General features: G+C 40.7%; 1 protein-coding gene across 1 annotated transcript in view; it reads left to right on the top strand.

Annotated features, from left to right (window-relative positions):
- Positions 1-24,131, top strand: part of LOC311100069 (netrin receptor UNC5D-like) — a gene marked incomplete at both ends in the record, with an annotated part of 335,937 nt that overhangs the window by 221,003 nt on the left and 90,803 nt on the right. The window contains one exon of the mRNA XM_084140810.1: positions 10,484-10,690. Coding sequence (XP_083996936.1) covers positions 10,484-10,690 — 207 coding nt within the window. The remainder of the gene's footprint in view (positions 1-10,483; positions 10,691-24,131) is intronic.

Raw genomic sequence — 24,131 nt, 5'->3', positions numbered from 1 at the left:
TACTCGTTACATTTTGAATACTTAGCAGGACAGGAAAATGGTCCAATTCATGCATTAATCAAGAGAACACGTGGTCATCCCTACTGCCTCTGATCTGGCGGACTCACTAAACACAAATGCATCGTTTGTAAATTATGTCTGAGTATTGGAGTGTGCCCCTGCCTATCTTTAATAGCCTACATTTTCAAAATAAGAAAATGGTGCCGTCTACTTTGCGTAATATAAGGAATTTGAAATGATTTATACTTTTACTTTGACATTTGATACTTAAGTATATTTAGAACCAAATACTTTTAGACTTTTACTCAAGTAGTATTTTACTGGGTGACTTTCACTTTTACTTGAGGAACTTTCTATTAAGGTATCTATACTTTTACTCAATTATGACAACTGGGTACCTTTTCCACCACTGTCTAGAGCGCTCGTCACAAACGATTACTTTTTTTGCCTATGTTTACTGACACTGGTCATATTCAGCGTGGAAAGTGTTGCACATCCGTAAATTCATCAGTTATTCTGCACTCTGCCACACTCAGACGAGAGTGCTCTGAAATCGGAGTAAATAGCCAGAGTGAATTTGCGAACGCAAGAGATATGCTAACTGGATAACAGTTGTTCAAGTTCAGCATAACTAGCTAGCTAGCTAGCAAAACAATTCACATTTCTTGCTAGCTAACCAAATGACTGCATCTCTAGCTGCGTAGCCACCGAAAAACGATATGAGGAGAAAAAGTCAGTCACTCGCCCACTCCTCCAATGACATGACATCCTCCTAGCAGCTGCCAGCTAGCTAGCTAACGTTAGGCTCCAAGTTTTTAGCTTGCTACATAAATAGATATGCTACCCTATTAGCCACGTTATGACTGATTGGTGATTATTGCCCTTGCTAGTTTGATTGTATTGACATTCCCAGCGTTACATTTGTCAGTTTTTGTCAAAAATATTGAATCATTGAAACTGAAACAGTGCACCCGAATCGAGGCAGCAAACAATGTACCAGGCCAGCTGTGATTTACAACCTGATAGCAATATTTTTTGGACTACCAAGAAATGTATTGGTGAATTATATCAATCATGCATTGAACTGCAACCATCTATTCTGTCAACAATCCCTTACTGTACGTCACGGGTTTGTTGAGTAAAATAGAGCCTATTTTTAAAACCTCTCATATAGTTGGTTTTGTAGCATGAACTGGGAATTTGATATTTTTGACTGATATTATGATTGTCTGTTTGTTTCATATCTGCAAAGTAGTGAAAACACTGTCAGTTCCACTTTAAATTAAGATCAAAAAGCAAATGTTACTTTTCATGAATTTTTACTATATAGCCAATTTGTGGCTGTGGTGACTAGTGGAAACCGTTGTGACTGTTGTTCACACGCGTACAGTGGCTTGCGAAAGTATTCACCCCCCCATGGCATTTTTCCTATTTTGTTGCCTTACAACCTGGAATTAAAATGGATTTTGGGGGGGTTTGTATCATTTGATTTACACAACATGCCTACCACTTTGAAGATGCAAAAGAAATAAGACAAAAAAACAGAAAACTTGAGCGTGCATAACTATTCATCCCCCCAAAGTCAATACTTTGTAGAGCCACCTTTTGCCTCTTGGGGTATGTCTCTATAGGCTTGGCACATCTAGCCACTGGGATTTTTGCTCATTCTTCAAGGCAAAACTGCTCCAGCTCCTTCAAGTTGGATGGATTCTGCTGGTGTACAGCAATCTTTAAGTCATACCACAGATTCTCAATTGGATTGAGGTCTGGGCTTTGACTAGGCCATTCCAAGACATTTAAATGTTTCCCCTTAAACCACTCTTAAGTGTTGTATTAGCAGAATATTAAGGGTCATTATCCTGCTGGAAGGTAAACCTCCGTCCCAGTCTCAAATCTCTGGAAGACTGAAACAGGTTTCCCTCAAGAATTTCCCTGTATTTAGCGCCATCCATCATTCCTTCAATTCTGACCAGTTTCCCAGTCACTGTGGGGATGGTGTTCTTGGGGTGATGAGGTGTTGGGTTTGCGCCAGACATAGTGTTTTCCTTGATGGCCAAAAAGCTCAATTTTAGTCTCATCTGACCAGAGTACCTTCTTCCATATGTTTGGGGAGTCTCCAACATGGCTTTTGGCGAACACCAAACGTGTTTGCTTATTTTTTTCTTTAAGCAATGGCTTTTTTCTGGCCACTCTTCCATAAAGCCCAGTTCTGTGCAGTGTACGGCTTAAATTGGTCCTATGGACATATACTCCAATCTCCGCTGTGGAGCTTTGCAGCTCCTACAGGGTTATCTTTGGTCTCTTTGTTGCCTCTGTGATTAATGGCCTCCTTGCCTCGTCCGTGAGTTTTGGTGGGCGGCCCTCTCTTGGCAGGTTTGTTGTGGTGCCATATTCTTTCCATTTTTTTATAATGGATTTAATGGTGCTCCGTGGGATGTTCAAAGTTTCTGATATTTTTTATAACCCAAACCTGATCTGTACTTCTCCACAACTTTGTCCCTGACCTGTTTGGAGAGCTCCTTGGTCTTCATGGTGCTGCTTGCTTGGTGGTTCCCCTTGCTTAGTAGTGTTGCAGACTCTGGGGCCTTTTCCGAACAGGTGTATATATACTGAGATCATGTGACAGATCATGTGACACTTAGATTGCACACAGGTGGACTTTATTCAACTAATTATGTGACTTCTGAAGGTAATTGGTTGCACCAGATCTTATTTAGGGGCTTCATAGCAAAGGGGGTGAATACATATGCACGCACCACTTTTCCATTATTTATTTTTTAGAATTTTTGAAACAAGTAATTTTTTTCATTTCACTTCACCAATTACATGTAATCCAAATAAATATCCATTTAAATTACAGGTTGTAATGCAACAAAATAGGAAAAACGGCAAGGGGAATGAATATTTAAGCAAGTTTTGTAGGCTACCCATTAACACCATTCATTTGCACCGTTTTGGATAGGATTACCATGAGCAACTGTTATAAGGAATTTGTCTGCGGTCATGACGGTCACCGCAACAGCCCTACTCCCGACTGCCTTCTATTTTTAAGACATTTATTTTAATTGTTAGAGCGGCCACTAGAGTATCCGGTCAATATAATGGGTAATCTGGGATGGTGGTGATTTATTTATTTGTAGCCTAAACAGTTCGGGTTTTATAGACTATTTGGTGAACATTTTCTTGTCCGGATCCTCTCATATGTAGAAAAAGACCGCTTTCACAAGCCCCATTTTATGGAATTGGCACAAACTTTATATCGGCGGAAAGAGGGGATTGAGCTGCAGCCAAGTCTCTAGCATTAACACACAGGGAGCTATTCAATATTCAAATCGACTCTAGGGAAACCCTGAATATCACCGCTCAGTTGCTGAGTTGTACATGACAATCTATACTGAACAAAAATATATAAATGCAACATGTAAAGTGTTGGTCCCATGTTTCATGAGCTGAAATAAAAGATCACCAACATTTTCCATACACGCAAAAAGCTTATTTCTCTCAAATTGTGTGCACAAATTTGTTTACATCCCAGTTAGTGAGCATTTCTCCTTTGCCAAGATAATCCATCCACCTGACAGGTGTGCCATATCAAGAAGCTGATTAAACAGCTTGATCATTACACAGGTGCACCTTGTGCTGGGGACAATAAAAGTCCACTCTAAAATGTGCCACAGATGACTCAAGTTTTGAGGGAGCGTGCAATTGGCATGCTGACTGCAGGAATGTCCACCAGAGCTGTTACCAGAGAATGGAATGTTCATTTTTCTACCATAAGCCGCCTCCAATGTTGCTTTAGAGAATTTGGCAGAACGTCCAACCGGCCTCACAACCGCAGACCACGTGTAACCACGGCAGCCCAGGACCTCCATATCTGGCTTCTTCAACTGCGGGATCATCTGAGACCAGCCACCCGGACAGCAGATGAAACTGAGCATTTCTGTCTGTAATAAAGCCCATTTGCATGGAAAAACTCATTCTGATTGGCTGGGCCTGGCTCCCCAGTGGGTGCCTATGCCCTCCCATGCCCACCCATGGCTGCGCCCCTGCCCAGTCATGTGAAATCCATATATTAGGGCCTAATTAATGTATTTCAATTGACTGATTTCCTTATATGAACTGTAACTCAGTAAAATCTTTGAAATTGTTGCCTGTTGCATGTATATTTTTGTTCAGTATAGCTATTATTCATTATTTCTGAGTACTATGCTATTACTTGGCTTTGGGCATGTGATAATGATGATATTGCCAAGCCTTTAGCTAGTCTTCTTTCAGGCTGTTCTTAGCAAAGTAACAATACTTGCCCATCTCAATAATGTATCTGATATAATATATTGGTTTATTTTGTTATGTAGTTTATTCTGCTTGGTCACCATTATTTGGACAATCCCTGCTGTTCTCTGATAGACCATTATTTGTGTAGGTCCTTCCGGGTCGTGGCTGTGACACGTGCACTGCATCAGCAGATTGTGTCTGCTCCAGAATGCGTGTGTGTGTGCCATGGCAGTGCCATCGCTCAGCCCCATGGCAGTGACATCTTGTTTTCCTCTCACGCTGTGTGTGATGTATCTGTGGCCCCTTTGCGTTTTTGCCGGAGTGGCCCATCGGTCATAGATCACAGTGGAAACGCTGCGTAGCGACGGGCGCGGCTGTCTCCCCTGACAGTGGCGGAATGGATTGAGTGTGTGTGTGTGTGTGTCGGCTCTCTCAGCCCTCTGGTCTCACACACACAGAAAGACAGACACACACACACACACACTGACCACAGAGGGTGGTGCGGTCTGCCCAACGCATCACCGGGGTCAAACTACCTGCCCTACAGGACACTTACAGCACCCGATGTCACAGGAAGGCCAAAAAGATCATCAAGGACATCAACCACCCGAGCCACGGACTGTTCACCCCGCTATCATCCAGAAGGCGAGGTCAGTACAGGTGCATCAAAGCTGGGACTGAGAGACTGAAAAACAGCTTCTATCTCAAGGCCATCAGACTAGCTTCTATCTCAAATAGCCATCACTAGCCGGCTTCCACCCAGTTACACAACCCTGCACCTTAGAGGCTGCTGCCCTATATACATAGACTTGGAATCACTGGCCACTTTAATAATGGAACACTAGTCACTTTAATAATGTTTACATACTGCTTTACTCATCTCATATGTATATGCTGTATTCTATTCTATTCTACTGTACAGTATTTTTGTATTTTAGTCAATGCCACTCCGACATTGCTGTATTTAATATTGATATATTTCTTCATTCCATTCTTTTACTTTTAGATTTGTGTGTATTGTTGTGAATTGTTAGATACTACTGCACTGTTGGAGCTAGGCACACAATCATTTCGCTACACCAGCAATAACATCTGCTAAATATGTGAAGTGACCAATAACATTGAATTTGAATTGATTTGATTTGATTCAGATGACCCTTGTTAATGGCTGCCAGTATAGCAGACCTGAGAGCCGTGACATCAGCAGTCAAGGGGTTAAAGCCTTGCCACCTCTCCCTCTATCAGACACTATCAGACGCTGGCCCTAACCACAGATATAGAATCAGATTACTTATTCTTACTAAGTGATGTTCTAGCTTGCAAATGACAGGGGAATAGCAGCTGTAAATTGATTGTTTATCCACGTCTGATTACTGAGTACTGAGGTCTATTAAAAAACAAGTCAGTGCTAAAATGTTTTGTTCTTTTGTCTGTCTCTGTGTGTGTGTTTGGTTTTATTATCCTCATGGGGAACAGAAGTCCTTTCAAGGAAAGCAAAACAAGGAACAATTGTGACATTATGCCGGTCCCCACAAGGAATTAAAATAATGATTGTGCCATTATACAATACATAGCCTACCGCATATTATGCATGGCAGAAAAACATACAAAAAAACTGATTTAAGATGTCTTTGGTACATAATTGATCTAGCCGATACTCAAAAATTAAACACATTCTAGTAATCGCCTTTGAGTGTGGATGTTATTATTATGCATAATGGATAGACTGGTTACCTTATGCTACACTCCAAACTTTCTATCCATGAGTCTGGGAGAGAACATATAGGCCTAGGCGATGCTATTGGTTAATTGATTGTGCAGGGTGGCTTACATAGTTAGCCTACAGTTATAGTGCATTTGTATTTGATTTTGAATATCCTAGAAATAGGGACATATTTTTATATTTTCATAATTAATAGGCTGACACATTACCTTTAGCTACAGAATATCTCACCACAGTGCGTTTCCATCTCCTCCTCTCTCTCCTTCATTCCTTTCTCAAGCATGCAGAGAGAGGGGTTGTCAACAGTTTAATGAAAGATCTATCGATGTTCCCAAACAGATTTCACTTGTTTTCACAAATTAAGCAATGGTTAGCTGCAGGAACCGGGTTGGGGAGCCCATGACATACAGAGTTTGAGCGGAATATCACCTGTTGCGCAGCGAGAGGCTGCATGCTCTTCAAACTGTGGTTGATGCGTGGCGTGAAATAACCAGAGTAGCCTACCTGGCTAAACGAACTGGCAGGAAAGCTGCCTCCATTCACTATTCCAGTGCATACGGATGACATGTATTTTTTCCCCTGCCCCTGTTCCTGCCCATTTGAAAATGAGACATTCTAAATTGAAACTCATTTTACATATTAGTAAAGACAAGATTAAATTAAGAATAGTCTGATGGGTGAAGATATGAATACTTGATGAAAGAACAGCTTGTGCAGCCTGAGGCAAGGAACAGAGCGCAAGCTTTTTTTGCGAATTTCTCAAATCATCAATAGCCTATAGTAGCCTATAGTCTGCTAAATGGCATATTATATTATTATATCATGCAGCCCATACAGATGTAGGATCGTAATTTGAGCCAGGTTGCTACAGCAGGAAAATAATCCTGCAGCAAGAGGAAATGTGAATTATTATGTGGATTATAATTAATGTAAATATTTTGTAGGTTTTTCGTTAGAGCAAATCAAGTATGACATTTTAAAGCAGATATTACAAACTTTTTAAACCTCGAATACACTACAAGTTTGCATTTCCTGCTGTGCAGGAAAACTCTCAGCAACAAAAGAGTGATCAAATGAAGATCCTACATCTGTATATGATTTGATTTCTAAGACATTCTAAGGTTTGTATCATTCACAACTAAAATGGACAAATAACTCTTATTCTAGCATATAGGACCTGTTTCAAATGATAACTTTCCCGTCCAGCATAGCCACTTCATATCGGCACTCGCTCCGGAATGGGAAAAAATATCCTTTATATTTTATTCAGCTAAGTTCAATTAAAATCATATAATATAAAATAATGGCACGGGACTTAAAAGCATATCTTGTCTGCTAAATGAACAAGCCTACAGCCTAAGGCATGGAGCATAGCTAGATAGGCTAACATACAGTAGGCTAACTCATATTCTGTTCTTCTGAAATACATTTTCTTCATATAATAATGTTTTTTTAGACCTGCCTAAAATAAATAATGGTTTTATTGTGATGGTGTATATTAAATTGATTTATTATACTTTTTTAAATGTAGATGTTCCAAAGGCGCGCATCAGCGGCTTGTATGCGGCTTGTATGAGTGGAGGCCTGGAGATTCTAAAAGTGTTTATATTTATTAATGGTCAATTACCATGAGACCGGCAGACTTTTGCATGACAATAACCGGCTGACAAAATGTCATGACCGCCACAGCCCTATGTGTACGTCTCTCTGTCAGTGTGTCGGTGTGTGCTGGCGTCTGTGTTTTGTCGCTATCCAAACACAATTAATGCATGTCAGCTCTCCACGCACCAACAAATTGGAGTGCTCCAGGCAAGAGGAGATAGCTAGCCTGGGGTCTAGTCATTCTAGTCATTTCTAAATGAAAAGGATGTCTCTTTTGTTCAGTTCCATAAACAGTATTTGTAGGAGAGAGGTAGCCGCCTTTGAGAGCTGAGATTTTCACAGCCAGAACATCACACACACAGACACAGTCAGAATATCAAACACACACACGCACAAATACACACACACAAGTTAGAAAATCAAATATACACACACATCAGGGCTTGATATTAACTTTTTTTAGCCAAGTGGGACAGATTTTTTTACTTTTTTACAAGTCACTTGTCCCCCCCCCCCCCCACATTCATTATTATCAGTGGTATTGACAATGGAAGGCTGCTGGTCTCTGATCCCATGAATTATATAGTATCTCCTGCCGTTGTGGCCTTGAGCATGGCACTTAACACCCCATAAAGTAATATACTGCACTGATAGGCTACTGCATGAAACACATGTGGTCTGTCAACCCTACATCTGGACAGGTACTGGGTGTGCAGGCTTTTGATCCAACCCTGCTCAAACACACCAGAGTCAGCTTGTCAATATGGTGTGTTCTAGCAGGGCTGGAGCAAAAGCCTGCCCACCCAGTAGCGCTCCTGGAATCTCCTGGAGGATGGTTGGCCACCATGCAACATTACAATTACAACCAAATACTTTTTATGTCTTTATAAAATAATTCCCTCATTCAATGAACCAGGGATCAAATTGCTAAGGTGGCGAGGTAGCTAACTAAGATGTTTATCTACACTAAACAGAAATATAAACGCAACATGTAAAGTGTTGGTCCCATGTTTCATGAGCTGAAATAAAAGATCCCAGAAATTGTCCATACGCACAAAAAGCTTATTTCTCTCATATTTTGTGCACAAATTTGTTTACATCCCTGTAAGTGCGCATATCTCCTTTGCCAAGATAATCCATCCACCTGACAGGTGTGGCATATCAAGAAGCTGATTAAACAGCATGATCATTACCCAGGTGCACCTTGTGCTGGGGACAATAAAAGGCCACTCTAAAATGTGCAGTTTTGTCATACAGCACAATGCCACAGATGTCTCAAGTTTTGAGGGAGCGTGCAAAGAGCAAATGTTTCTCGATTGCTCTCTTTCACTCTCTCTCTCTCCTCTAGCAACGGCCCACTGGCACATGCAGGTGATGCACACACCATGACTTTTCCAGGATTTTCGTTGCTGACTAAAAATTAACTATATCTGGGCAAATAACTCACTAACTAGCAATGAAAATCAACAAATGTGCACACGCTGCTCGCTTTGATCTCAAAAGCGCATCTTGCGACTGCATGATTGAAAGACCGCTCGTGCCTGTCAATGCAGGCCTACAATAATTATACTCCGATGTGCTATGCAGAGATTGGGAGGACAGTGTGCAACACATTGCATCCGGAGGCCACTGATCCAATTATGATCGGAGTAGCATAATTGTTTGATATTGTGATTTTTGTTTCATGTGTTTTTAGTTGTCCATTCGGACAACTTAAATCTATATTCTTCTTGTCCCGGGCAAGCGGAAAAGCGTTAATGTCAGGCCCTGCACACACACATACTCAAACACACACAGCCAGAACATAACACACACATTTATTTATCTTCAATCAGGACTCTTCCTCCTGCAGGAGAGCTTCTGTAGTGAGGTAGAGGGATTAGATGATGGACAGAGACTTGGTTAGCTATAATCCTGGAGATGGAGTTGGAGAATGCAACCCCGCTACCTATAAAGAAACACACACACACAGGGGACGTTCACCTCTCCAAACCCCCTCGATCACATACACACACACATACACACATGCATACACACATACCTACATATTCACAAACACTCATGTTCACACACACTCACAGGTGTTTTCACATTTAGAAACCCCTAAACACATACACACGCACTTACACACACAGGTTTTTTTTGTCTCCCTAAACCCACTCAGACCCACAGGAGAGGTTCCAGGAGGAAAGCTGAGGGATTTAGTTTGAGTGTAATAACACCTGCTAGGCTTCAAATCCTTCATAATAAGCACCGGCTGGGACACACACACACACACACACACACACACACACACACACACACACACACTTGATTACTGTGTGAGTCAGACAGAATAATTATTGTAGTTCATAATTGTTGCCAAATCACTCCCTGAAATGAGCGGATTGTGAAGGGCTTGGCTTTTGAAAGATCAAAGAGTGTCAATGAAATGTAGACTGTCATCATATTGAGGTGGTTAAGCAGCATCTATTGTGGGAGTGTTTTCTACGGGAAGGTGGGAAGGTCTGGGTGTCATCATCTCTCAGACTCTCCTGATTCTTTATACATTGTTGCATATGTTTTGTTATGGATTAAGGTCTGTGGATTAGGTTTTCCATGTAATTGAGTTATTGCCTGGGGTGCACTTTTGAGACACTTTTGAGATGTTGGGGTATTATCGATACTTGTGGAATGTTACTGATATTCTACTCTACTTTACCCTACTCTACTCAACTTTACCTTACTCTACTTTGCTCTACTCTACTCTACTCTAACACTGTCCCGATCCCTGTGTCTCCCCAGGTTCCAGGAGTGATGCTCTGCAGCATGGCCAGTCAGTCATTCTACTTTATTCTACTGTACTCTACTCTATAACTTTAATGTTATGTTCTTTATCTCCAGGTTCCAGGAGTGATGCTCTGCAGCATGGCACATCAGGGACCCTCCCCCACTTCCTGCAGGAGCCCGATGATGCCTACATCATCAAGAGCAACCCCATCAAGCTCAAATGCCGGGCCCACCCCGCCCTGCAGATCTTCTTCAAGTGCAATGGGGAGTGGGTCCACCAGAGCCAGCACCAGTCTCAGGAACACACCGACCAGGGCACAGGTGAGACACACGCTGATGTGACATAGGAACACACACACTCACCTGCAAATGCATGCTCACACACAAATGCACTCACAAAAACATGCATGCACAGATACACACACTTTTATGGATGTACACACACATACTCATGTACTTACACACACACACACATACACACACACATTATTACAAAATTCCAATCGCCCCATCGGCTCTCAATTCATTTGGAGTGATAAAATTGTGCTCATATCGTAAAGAATGAAAAGGAAACCTATTGACTGTGCCCAAGGCTAGGTCCAACAAATACTGTTGCCTTGCCACGTTAGTGTACATGTCACACTTGATCCAAACTAATATGACATCATTTGGAGATTTGACTTTGATCTCTTGACTGTGGAGATTATTGTCTTTTTCTGATGCAACTTGGACAAATACAGAATATATTGTTTTTATTCAACTTGTGGAGAACTAGAGAAATTCCCTGGGCTGTCACTCGTGTCATTTCTTTCTTTCTCTCTTTCTCTCCTTTCCTCTCTCCCTCCTTCTCTCTCAGTCTCTATCTCAGCAAACTCTCTAAACTGTAGCTGCATGCTACTCCCCACTGTGAAGTTATTTATTATAAGTTATTATTATCTTATGCTTTTCAGTCTTCATAAAGGTGTGACAGACAATAGACTTACAATAGTGAAATGATCAAAATCAACGCAGTGTTAAATCCTTTGTCATTAGACAGTCATATCTCTCCTTCATCTGTGTTCTCACTTCTAGATACCAGTCACATACACACACATACACACAGAAATACACACAAATGAAGGTCATCGTCTTACAGAGTACGTTTTGTTTGTGTTTTCTATGTGTAAGTCTAACAGCGTTGATACTTCACTTCAGACACACACATACAGTACATACACACACACGCAGGCACGCGCGCACACACACACAATCAGTGAATCAACACAGGTCATTATCTTCCACACAGTTACAATCGAGCTCCTGCCGTCTCTTTATTGGCTGGTGTCTGCTTTTGCCGAGGTACTTCCCCATCTGGCTCCTTATCAGGATTCATATCTCTGATGTGTGCTTGTGTATGTGTGTGCTTTCATGTGTGCGTGCGTGCGTGTATGCGTACCTACGCACATCGGTGTGTGTGAGCCTTAACAGTCGACCCGTGCCATGCAGAGGGCTGTAAAACAGCAGCCTGGCTAGCTGCATCAGAGGCTGGGTTAATAGACAGAGCTGAGTATGACGGTCTGGAGGCCTGGTTGACTGAGACATGGGACTGTAAACACTAGGATGTGTCTGAGCGGATATTTGCATACAAACAAATCTAATACGCACTATGAAAGTGTAGACAGAAAAATAAAAATACAAAAATTAACAAGAAATTAAGAAATATCAGAACGAGCAATATCACAACGAGCAATGTCAGAGTCCGGAATATAAATACTTGGTGTGTATGGACAGTGTGGACAATATTTAAGTATGAAAAAGGTATGTGCAGCAGTAGTTATATAGGATGAGCTATGTTGAGAATACAGTATGTACAGCTTCATTTCTCAGAGATCAAATAACATTTCAACAGACAGTGTCTAAGGTGCAGGGCAGGGCACCGGGCGGAGGACGGCTAGTGATGGCTGTTTAACAGTCTGATGGGCTGGAGAAAGAAGCTGTTTTTCATTCTCTTGATCCCAACTTTGATTCACCTGTACTGTCTTTGTCTGCTAGATGGTAGAAGAGTGAACAGGCCGTGGCTCGGGTGGCTGAGGTCCTTGATGATCTTCTTGGTCTTCCTGCTGACCGCACCACCCTCTGGAGAGCCCTGCGGTTGCGGGCGGTGCAGTTGCCATACCAGGCAGGGATACAGTCCGATAGAATGATCTCGATGGTGCATCTGTAGAAGTTCGTGAGGGTGTTAGGGGCCAAGCCACATTTCTTCAGCCTCCTGAGGTTGAAGAGGCGCTGTTGCGCCTTCTTCACCACAGTGTCGGTGTGGAGGGACCATTTCAGGTCCTCAGTATATTCTCCGTAATGGGACAGTTTCTACAGGCATCCAATCCGGACCTCAAAAATCTCCCTGCTACCGTATGACCCAGGGAGATATCTGGGATGAGATGCGTTCAAGACACTCACCTGATGCGCTTACATATTTGTAGAATTTTCTAACTCCGGAAAGGATATGTCTCAACATGCTGACATGCCTTTATACGCAGACATATTTTTTGAAATGTGTGATTTGTTGATCCATATTTCTCAAAATATTCATAAGTTCAATAGATATCCTTACATGATATGTAAATCATAGCTATTTTAATATTCATCCTTGTATGTCTGATCGAAAATGGGCTAAATCCGACTCATGAAATGTCCAGCGCCCAATTTATTTGACCTGTTCAGGCGCCAAACATCATCGTAAACCTTCACATGAAGGTGACATATCTGAGCATACCATATTCAGTAGTAGGACATACAACAGAAAATAAAAGTTACACACCCTCAATACCCCTGCCTGCTCTGTTTGTTATGGACAATGGATGCGATGGGTGCACATTGGGTCATCAGCTGCGGTCCCTCGCAGTCCAGACCCAACGTGATGGTAGAGTGTTGGTCTGTGATCCACTCCAAACTGTCAACGCATAAATCATTAATCAAAATTGTGTCGATATTGCAAGAAAATATTGTCATTTCACATAACCAAACCACAAGGTAGCTTACTCTACCTGCTTCATTCATGATGAGAAAACTAACTGGAACAAGCTAGCTAGCCAAGTTGCTAGTTAGTTAGCTAGCTAGTTAGCTAGTTTGCTTATATTCACCAGTAATACAAAATGTGCCTAAACATTTTAAAACGTTAGTTGTCAACTTTAGGCTTGATAGGGGGTAAAAAATTATAATATCCTGAAGGTAAGGCAATGTCGTTATTTGTTAGCTAGTCTACCAGTTAGCTTTTACCCCACTATTAAGCCTAACTAGCTTAGCTGGCCCTACTGGCTACTGGCAAAATTAGCTAACATTCTTGATTCTAGTTACTAAGATAAATAAAACATATCTCAAATTAGCTACTCACCTTAGTGTTAACTTCTTTGAGGTATTTACACACTCATTTGTGGCGCCCAAATTAAAAAATGACAGTTGGAACTCCAGCAGAAAATATGCGATTATTGTTGCTAGGCTACCAGTTACAGTGCTTTTAGCTTGCGGTTTGCGCGCCTTTATCCAGAGGGAATACAAAAATTATAGTGTCTGAAAGAATTCAATCGATTTAATATTTGTCAAATTATTGAGCATGTCCTCAACACTCAAATAAGCATCAGAAATTGTCCTTATTTATCATATCAAAATGCATATTAAGATCCTGATATGTACCTCAGTCAAGAGCATATGCATTGTAAGTGCTGAGAAAATATACTAGGTTATGTAGTCCTACTGTCAGTATTTGTCATATTATTATTATTATTATTATTATTATTATTATTATTATTATTATTATTATTATTGTTATTATTATTATTATTATTATTATTATTATTATTATTATTATTATTATTATTATATCTTATAGAGAAAAAATATGTCCATATAGGCCTATCTCATGATATCTAATGAGTCAATATCCGGCCATACCATGTATGATATCCAATGGGAATCCAAAAATGATTTGTGCATGAAAGTAAAATATGGATTTCATATTTGTCAAATTATTGAGCATGTCCTCAAAACTAAAATAAGCATCAGAAAATGTCCTTATTTAGCATATCAAAATGCATATAAAGATCCTGATATGGACCTCAGTCAAGAGCATATGCATTGTATGTGCTGAGAAAATATACTAGGTTATGTAGTCCTACTGTCAGTATTTGTCATATTATTATTATTATTATTATTATTATTATTATTATTATTATTATTATTATTATTATTAAATGCATCAGAAATCGTCCTTATTTTCAGCATATCAAAAAGCATATCAAGATCCGGATATGGACCTCAGCCAAGAGAAGCATATCTGGAATCAATATAGCTTCATATCTAGAATGTGCTGAGGAAACAGATATGTGATGAATACAGTCAGTATTTGTTAACATGAATAGAGAAAATAGGATATCTCAGGATACTGAATGAGCCCATATCCGGCCATAGGAAATGTCCATGTGTGATATACGGAGTAATCCCAACTTCATACAGTATATGTCTAAAAGACTAATCTGGATTCAGAATTTGTCAGGATATGGTGCATATCCACAAAACTCAAAATATGCATTGGAAATGGTCTGTATTCTGTAGAATATCAAAAACGTGTCATGTAAAGATATCCCCTGATATGGACCCTTTTCGCCCAGTGCCTGAGCAGTTTCCTTCCTCTCCAGCAACTGAGTTAGGAAGGACGCCTGTATCTTTGTAGTGATTGGGTGTATTGATACACCATCCAAAGTGTAATTAATAACTTCACCATGCACCAATAGAGGACCACAATGGAAATAAGTCCCAGACTTGATTGTGTGTTATCCTCGATTAATTTACTGTGTGTGCTTGTTTTTTAAATTTGTTGAATTATTAAACTAAACTAAACTAAATTGGCTATTCAATGTCTGCTTTTTAAAATATTTTTACCCATCTACCAATACGTGCCCTTCTTTGCGAGGCATTGGAAAACCTCCCTGGTCTTTGTGGTTGAATCTGTGTTTGAAATCCACTGCACGAGTGAGGGACCGTACAGATAATGATGAGGTAGTCATTCAAAAACCATGTTAAACACTATTATTGCACACATAATGAGTCCATGCAATTTCTTAAGTGACTTGTTAAGCACATTTTTAATCCTGAAGTTATTTAGGCTTGCCATAACAAATGGGTTGAATACTTATTGACTCAAGACAATTTTTAACTAATTAGAAAAACATTTGAAAAACATATACTGAACAAAAATATAAACGCATCATGCAACAATTTCAACGATTTTACTGAGTTACAGTTCATAGAAGGACATTCACTAGGCCCTAATCTATGGATTTCACAACTGGGCAGGGGCGCAGCCATGGGTGGGACAGTGAGGGCCTAGGCCCACCCACTTGGGATCCAGGCCCACTCACAAGGGAGCCAGGCCCAGCCAATCTGAATTAGTTTTTCCCCACAAAAGGGGGGTTGGCTCCCAAGTCATTGCAGAAATAATCCTCAATTTCATCAGCTGTCCGGGTGGCTGGTCTCAGACCATCCCACAGGTGAAGAAGCCGGATGTGGAGGTCCTGGGCTGGTGTGGTTACATGTGGTCTGGGGTTGTGAGGCCGGTTGGACATACTGCCAAATTCTCTAAAACGACATTGGAGGCGGTTTATGGTAGAGATAGGAACATTCAATTATCAGGAAACAGCTCTGGTGGACATTCCTGCAGTCAGCATGCCAATTGCACGCTCCCTCAAAACTTGAGACATCTGTGGCATTGTTTTGTGTGACAAAACTGCACATTTTAGAGTTGCATTTCATTGTCACACAGTCTCCTCTGAACAGTTGATGTTGAGATGTGTCTGTAACTTGAACTCTGTGAAGCATTTATTTGGACTGCAATTTCTGAGGCTGGTAACTCTAATGAACTTATCCTCTGTAGCAGAGGTACACTACCGTTCAAAAATTTGGGGTCACTTAGAAATGTCCTTGTTTTCGAAAGAAAAGCAATTTTTTTGTCCATTAAAATAACATCAAATTGATCGGAAATACAGTGTAGACATTGTTAATGTTGTAAATGGCTATTGTAGCTGGAAACGGCTGATTTTTAATGCAATATCTATATAGGCGAACAGAGGCCCATTATCAGCAACCATCAATCCTTTGTTCCAATGGCATGTTGTGTTTGCTAAACTGTTGTGCTGATTAAAGAAGCAATAACACTAGCCTTCTTGAGACTAGTTGAGTATCTGGAGCATCAGCAATTGTGGGTTCGATTACAGAATCAAAAAGGCCAGAAAAAAATAACTTTCTTCTGAAACTCGTCAGTCTATTCTTGTTCTGAGAAATGAAAGTTATTCCATGCGAGAAATTGCCAAGAAACTGAAGATCTCGTACAACGCTGTGTACTACTCCCTTCACAGAACAGCACAAACTGGCTCTAACCAACCAGAATACAGTGAGGAAAAAAAAAAATTGATCCCCTGCTGATTTTGTACGTTTGCCCACTGACAAAGAAATGATCAGTCTATAATTTTAATGGTAGGTTATTTGAACAGTGAGAGACAGAATGACAACAATAAAATCCATGTCAAAATTTTTATAAATTGATTAGATTTCTGGCTCCCAGGTGTCTTTTATACAGGTAACAAGCTGAAATTAGGAGCACACTCTTAAAGGGAGTGCTCCTAATCTCAGTTTTTTACCTGTATAAAAGACACCTGTCCACAGAAGCAATCAATCAATCAGATTCCAAACTCTCCACCATGGCCAAGACCAAAGAGCTCTCCAAGGATGTCAGGGACAAGATTGTAGACCTACACAAGGCTGGAATGGGCTACAAGACCATCGCCAAGCAGCTTGGTGAGCAGGTGACAACAGTTGGTGCGATTATTCGCGAATGGAACACAAAATAACTGTCAATCTCCCTCAGCCTGGGGCTCCATGCAAGATCTCACCTCGTGGAGTTGCAATGATCATGGTGAGGAATCAGCTCAGAACTACACGGGAGGATCTTGTCAATGATCTCAAGGCAGCTGGGACCATAGTCACCAAGAAAACAATTGGTAACACACTACGTGAAGGACTGAAATCCTGCAGCGCCTGCAAGGTCCCCCTGCTCAAGAAAGCACATATACAGGCCCGTCTGAAGTTTGCCAATGAACATCTGAATGATTCAGAGGAGAACTGGGTGAAAGTGTTGTGGTCAGATGAGACCAAAATCAAGCTCTTTGGCATCAACTCAACTCGCCGTGTTTGGAGGAGGAGGAATGCTGCCTATGACCCCAAGAACACCATCCCCACCGTCAAACATGGAGGTGGAAACATTATGCTTTGGGGGTGTTTTTCTGCTAAGGGGACAGGACAACTTCACCGCATCAAAGGGACGATGGATGGGGCCATGTACCGTCAAATCTTGGGTGAGAACCTCCTTCCCTCAGCCAGGGCATTGAAAATGGGTTGTGGATGGGTATTCCAGCATGACAATGACCCAAAACACACGGCCAAGGCAACAAAGGCGTGGCTCAAGAAGAAGCACATTAAGGTCCTGGAGTGGCCTAGCCAGTCTCCAGACCTTAATCCCACAGAAAATCTGTGGAGGGAACTGAAGGTTCGAGTTGCCAAACATCAGCCTCGAAACCTTAATGACTTGGAGAAGATCTGCAAAGAGGAGTGGGACAAAATCCCTCCTGAGATGTGTGCAAACCTGGTGGCCAACTACAAGAAACGTCTGACCTCTGTGATTGCCAACAATGGTTTTGCCACCAAGTACTAAGTCATGTTTTGCAGAGGTGTCAAATACTTATTTCCCTCATTAAAATGCAAATCAATTTATAACATTTTTGACATGCGTTTTTCTGGATTTTTTTGTTGTTATTCTGTCTCTCACTGTTCAAATAAACCTACCATTAAAATTATAGACTGATCATGTCTATGTCAGTGGGCAAACGTACAAAATCAGCAGGGGATCAAATACTTTTTTCCCTCACTGTAGAAAGAGGAGTGGGAGGCCCCTGTGCACAACTGAGCAAGAGGACAAATACATTAGAGTGTCTAGTTTGAGAAACAGACGCCTCACAGGTCCTCAACTGGCAGCTTCATTAAATAGTACCCGCAAAACACCAGTCTCAACGTCAACAGTGAAGAGGCGACTCTGGGATGCTGACCTTCTAGGCAGAGTTGCAAAGAAAAACTCATATCTCAGACTGGCCAATAAAAAGAAAAGATGAAGATGGGCAGTCTGAGATATGGCTTTTTCATTGCATGGCTGTGTGCTCGATTTTAGAAATACACCTGTCAGCAACGGGTGTGGCTGAAATAGCCAAATCCAATAATTTGAAGGGGTGTCCACATACTTTTGTATATATAGTGTATGTGTATGTGACCAATACAATGTAATTTTATGTGATTTCATTTGAAGTGAGTGCTATGGGGCAATAGCCATTTACAGTGAGTGCCGAAGGTATTGGGACAGTGATAAATGTTTTGTTGTTTTGGCTCTGTACTCCAATATTTTGGATTTGCAATGATACAATGACTATGAGGTTAAAGCGCAGACTGTCCGTTTTAATTTGAGGGTATATTCATCCACATCGGGTGAACCGTTTAGAGATTACAGCACTTCTTTTTTTATTTTTTTATTTAACCTTTATTTAACCAGGAAGGGCTCATTGAGATTTAAAATCTCTTTTTCAAGAGCGTCCTGGCCAAGATAGGCAGCACCAAGTCATTACAAAAAATTACAGACAGACAACATGAAAAACTACAAGTAATCTAGTAAAAACCATTCATGAATTCACAAGAGTATAACAATATAAAAAACAGCAAATTAAAAACATTGACAGGTCAGGGAATCAGCCTCAAAATCCTTCATCAGAGATTTAAAAACACCAATCGGGACAAGTTCTTCCAGTTTAAAATTATTTTGTAAGGTGTTCCAAGACGATGGCGCAGAGTACATAAAAGACCTTTTACCAAATTCAGTTCGGACATTTGGAACAGTTAGCAGGATAAAGTCCAGTGAACGAAGAGAGTACCCACCACATTTCTGAACAATAAAAATGCCCAAATAAAAAGGTAGTAAACCCAAAATGGCTTTGTAAATAAAAGTATACCAGTGACTGAGCCTACGAGTGACTAGAGAAGGCCAGCCAACCCTGGTATACAAAGTACAGTGGTGCGTAAGGGTTTTGCAGTTTAAAATAAATCTCAAAGTACCATGATAAAGAGTGTCAATTGATCTCAAACACTGAGCGGAAGCATTCATATATAAAATATCCCCATAGTCTAGTAAAGGCATAAATGTAGCTGATACTAGCCTCCTTCTGGCTTCAAAAGAAAAACAAGCCTTATTCCTAAAATAAAATCCCAATTTCAGCTTCAATTTTTTTGTAAGTTGTTGAATATGCAATTTAAAAGAGAGGCCGTCATCAATTAGAATTCCAAGATATTTATATGAGGTTACAACCTCAATCTCCTTGCCCTGACAGGTAGTAACAGGTGAAAGGTTCAGAGGTCTATTTCTTGCATTAGAAAACACCATTAGTTTAGTTTTGTCAGTATTGAGGATAAGCTTCAATTGACACAAGGTATGTTGAACAGTATAAAAAGCAGTTTGCAAGTTCTGGAAAGCTTTTGTAAGAGATGAGGCACAACAGTAAATAACAGTATCATCAGCATAAAAATGAAGTTGTGCATTTTGGACATTTTTGTCTAAATCATTAATATAAATAGTGAATAAGAGAGGACCAAGTACAGAGCCCTGGGGCACACCATTCAGGACAGACAATTTAACAGACATAAGCCCATCAAATTGAGTGCACTGAGTTCTATCAGACAGATAGTTAGCAAACCATGCAACTGCATGCTCCGAAAGACCTACACTCAACAATCTCTGCCTTAGTATAGCATGATCAACTGTATCAAAAGCCTTAGAGAGATCAATAAAAAGTGAGACACAGTGCTGTTTTTTGTCAAGGGCTTCAGTGATATCATTTAAAACCTTCATGGCTGCTGTAATTGTGCTATGCTTCTTCCTGAAGCCCGATTGATACATTGATAAAATAGAGTTAGTAAATAAAAACTATTTTAGCTGTTCACTTACAAGGGTTTCAAGTATTTTCACCAGGGGTGACAGCTTTGAGATTGGCCTATAATTATTTAAAAGAGTTGGATCTCCCCCTTTTAAAAGTGGTAGGACAAATGCTGATTTCCAGATCATTGGAATTTCATTACATTCCAGGGTTAGATTGAACAGATATGTAAGTGGTTCAGCTATGAAATCAGCTGCCAGATTTAAAAAGCAGGGATCCAAAAGATCAGGACCTGCAGGCTTTCTTTGATCTAAGGATTTCAGGGCTTTATGTACCACCTGCACTGAGAATGGCAGAAAACTAAAAGTTTGACCAGCTCTCACTGGTTTATCCACACAGGGTTGTACAGAGACAGAGGACACTGGTTCATCCACACAGGGTTGTACAGAGACAGAGGACACTGAATCAAACAGCCTACCAGATGATACAAAGTGCTCATTGAAACAATTCAGCATTTCAGTTTTGTCATATATAGCAACAGAGTCCTTCAAAACACATGACGGTAATTCATTAACATTACTGTTACCAGACATAGACTTAATAGCATTCCAAAACTTTCTAGGGTCATTCAGGTTATCAGTGGTAACAGACATAAAATATTCAGACTTGGCCTTCCTGAGAAGAAAAGAACACTTGTTTCTTAACTGCCTAAAAATAAGCCAATCAGCATCAGAACAAGATTTCCTTGCTTTAGCCCAGGCTAGATTACGGTCGTGAATAATACAAGACAGCTCAGAAGAAAACCATGGATTATCCCGCCCTTTAACCCTGAACCTGCGGAATGGTGCATGTTTGTTTACTATTTGGAAAAAACCATCATGAAAGAATATCCAGGCAGTTTCCACATCAGGGATAAGCTCAATCTTGCTCCAGTCAAAATAAAACAAATCATGAAAGAAAGCCTGCTCATTAAAACACTTCAAATTTCTCTTACGAATAAAACGTGGATTTGTCTTTGGAACCTTAGTATTTCTAACAGCAACAACAGCACAATGGTCACTTAAATCATTACAAAAAACACCAACCGCAGAATATTTATGTGGAACATTTGTCAATATCAAATCAATCAGGGTAGATTTATCAGGGCATTTAAGATTTGGGCGAGTGGGTGAATTAATCAACTGGGTAAGATTCATAGAATTACAAAACATTTTTAAATCATCAGACACCGGCTTTAACCAACACCAGTTGAGATCACCAATCAAGATCATTTCACTGTAAAGAAGTTTAGACATAAGGTGCGTCAAAGAAGAAAATGCATCACCAAGAGCAGAGGGGGGTCTATAACAGCCAATCACAGTTATAGAGAGGCCCTTTGAAACCTCAATATTCAAAGCAAGAAATTCCAACTGTTTACAAATAGTTTCAGACTTTGCCACACTTACATGGAATTTAGATTTTACATATATAGCCACACCCCCACCTTTCTTAACCCGATCTGCACGATAAACATTGTAACCACTTATACAAATATCCTTATCAAAAATAGACTTGCTGAGCCAGGTTTCCGAAAACACAATTACATTAGCATCAGTTGATTTAGCCCAAATCCTAACCCCATCAATTTTTGACAACAGGCTGCGTACATTTAAATGAAAAATACCAAAACCAGATCTTGATTTAAAATCAGAGGGGGTTTGGAGACATTGCATATCAGGGCCAGGGTTAGGTTGCACGTTACCTGATATCAACAACAGAAGAATAACTAGGCACCTCTGTTTAATAACCTTGCACGGCTTCTCTTTTTTAAGAGACCTACTGCAAGCGAATTCTACAAGTGAGTTTCCAGACAATACAAAACAGTCATTTAAAACCATTAGACTTTGGTAGTGACACAAATTCGTACTGTTCACATCATGCCACAAATGCATCGGCACTTGGACGAGTGGACCGAGTGAAAAAGAGCGAGTTCCTGCAGACAAAATGTCTAATGGACGCGAGAGTACATTGTCAGATGTACTCACCCTTGTACATAGATTGATCCATAGTATACCTCGGATTGAAGACAAGCCAGATTCTTTTTTCGTGTTTCAAGCTTTGCATGACTTTGCTAGATGCCCTGTGGATAGTGAATCTATTGGAGTAGACAAGACTGTGTTTGTGTGAGATGAAATCTCTAAATTCAGTGGCAGTAACCATTTGGAGCATGCTCAATTCCATATTCTTTACCAGAAAAATGAACAGACACACTCAAGGCTTGGTGTTCATGTCTGGATTTCAAGCTTACCTACACTCTTAGAATTAGTGGTGACTCGAGGAACCCTGGAGATCATCAAGGAACCCCTGGAGTTCCACAAGGAACAATTGCTAGTGATATTTGCACTTTTGGTTAGTTGAGGGGTTCTTGGAGGAGCCTTAAGTGTTTCAATATATCAAAGGGTTCGTGGAGCAACCGTGGACTGGAGGCATGGTTTAGTAGGGGCGTGGCTTTCAGATAGATCTTTTTAGGCCACCCGTAGGAGTAAATGTCATTCCTGTTAATCTGTTCAGTTGTATTGTCATCACATGTTAAGGTTGAACATGATCGTTTTGTAACTTCAATGAGGCTTACGGAGGTGTAAGAGTTTCCCAAAGTTGGAGTAGTTACCGCTTTATTACTATATATAATTAGCTATATTATTATGACTGTTATATTAGAATATGTAATGAATGTAATGACATTTTTAAAACCCCAAAAGGTTCTTCCAGGCTCCTTTATTCCTTTACTTCTAACACTTCAGCTACACTACTCGCGTCACCATTAATGTGCCGTCACTGTGACGTTCTACCTGCTACAAACCAACAGAGAAACTCATTATTTCCATTCAAAAGATAGAATGAATGCGCGCGTCAGTCATCGAGAATTTAATTTGAGCTTCGATGCTGCCATTGGACGCAATGCAAGCAGTATAGCAGCTTTCATTGATTTCAAAGGAAGCATTCCCTCAATGGCCGATGGCTGATGGCAATGCCGGATGACCGATGTCTGTAGTGTAGCAGGGCCGTAACAGTGTACAGTAGTAGGGAAGTGTTGTCTACAACCCATCCTCTCTCTACTCCATCCCTCTCTTTCTTTCTTTCTCTCTGTCTTTCTATGTCTCTCTCTTTCTCGCTCGCTCACTCGCTCTCTCGCTCGCTCCACTGAACAAAGTGACATTATCTCTCCAAATGGAAGAATTGTGTTCTGTGGATGGACATAGGCTGGTCTGGGGGTTGGTTGCGTGTAAAGGCCCATGGAGAAGTCCACTTCCCTGCGTGGACATGTGTGGCTTTGCTTCCTGGACATAAGGCTCACAGAGGTGTGATGGAAGGAAGGATTTATATGAGTGATCAGGGATTTACGGAGACATTGTGCTGGGTATCTACTGTAGCTGACATTGGCTCAGGTTAGAGACATGCTCTAAAACAGACACAGTCACTAGACACTGTAGAATGTCAATGGCAACACTGGCATAGCAATAATGCACTGCAGCATAACAGCATGGATTATGAACAATACAGACAAACAGGCCTACACACACACACACACACACACACACACACACACACACACACACACACACACACACACACACATGCAAACACGCACACATCTGGACACAAACACACACACACATATGGACACAAACACACACAAACACGCACACACACACAGACACATACACATAAACACACACAAACACATGTGATACACCCAGGTAGCAGGGGTGTAGTGGTAGCTCTTTATT

This window comes from Coregonus lavaretus, assembly GCF_964263955.1.
Source record: "Coregonus lavaretus genome assembly, chromosome: 24".
Classification (NCBI taxonomy): domain Eukaryota; kingdom Metazoa; phylum Chordata; class Actinopteri; order Salmoniformes; family Salmonidae; genus Coregonus; species Coregonus lavaretus.
The sequence above is the reverse complement of the archived record's forward strand: the minus strand, read 5'-3'. Positions and strand labels throughout refer to the sequence as shown.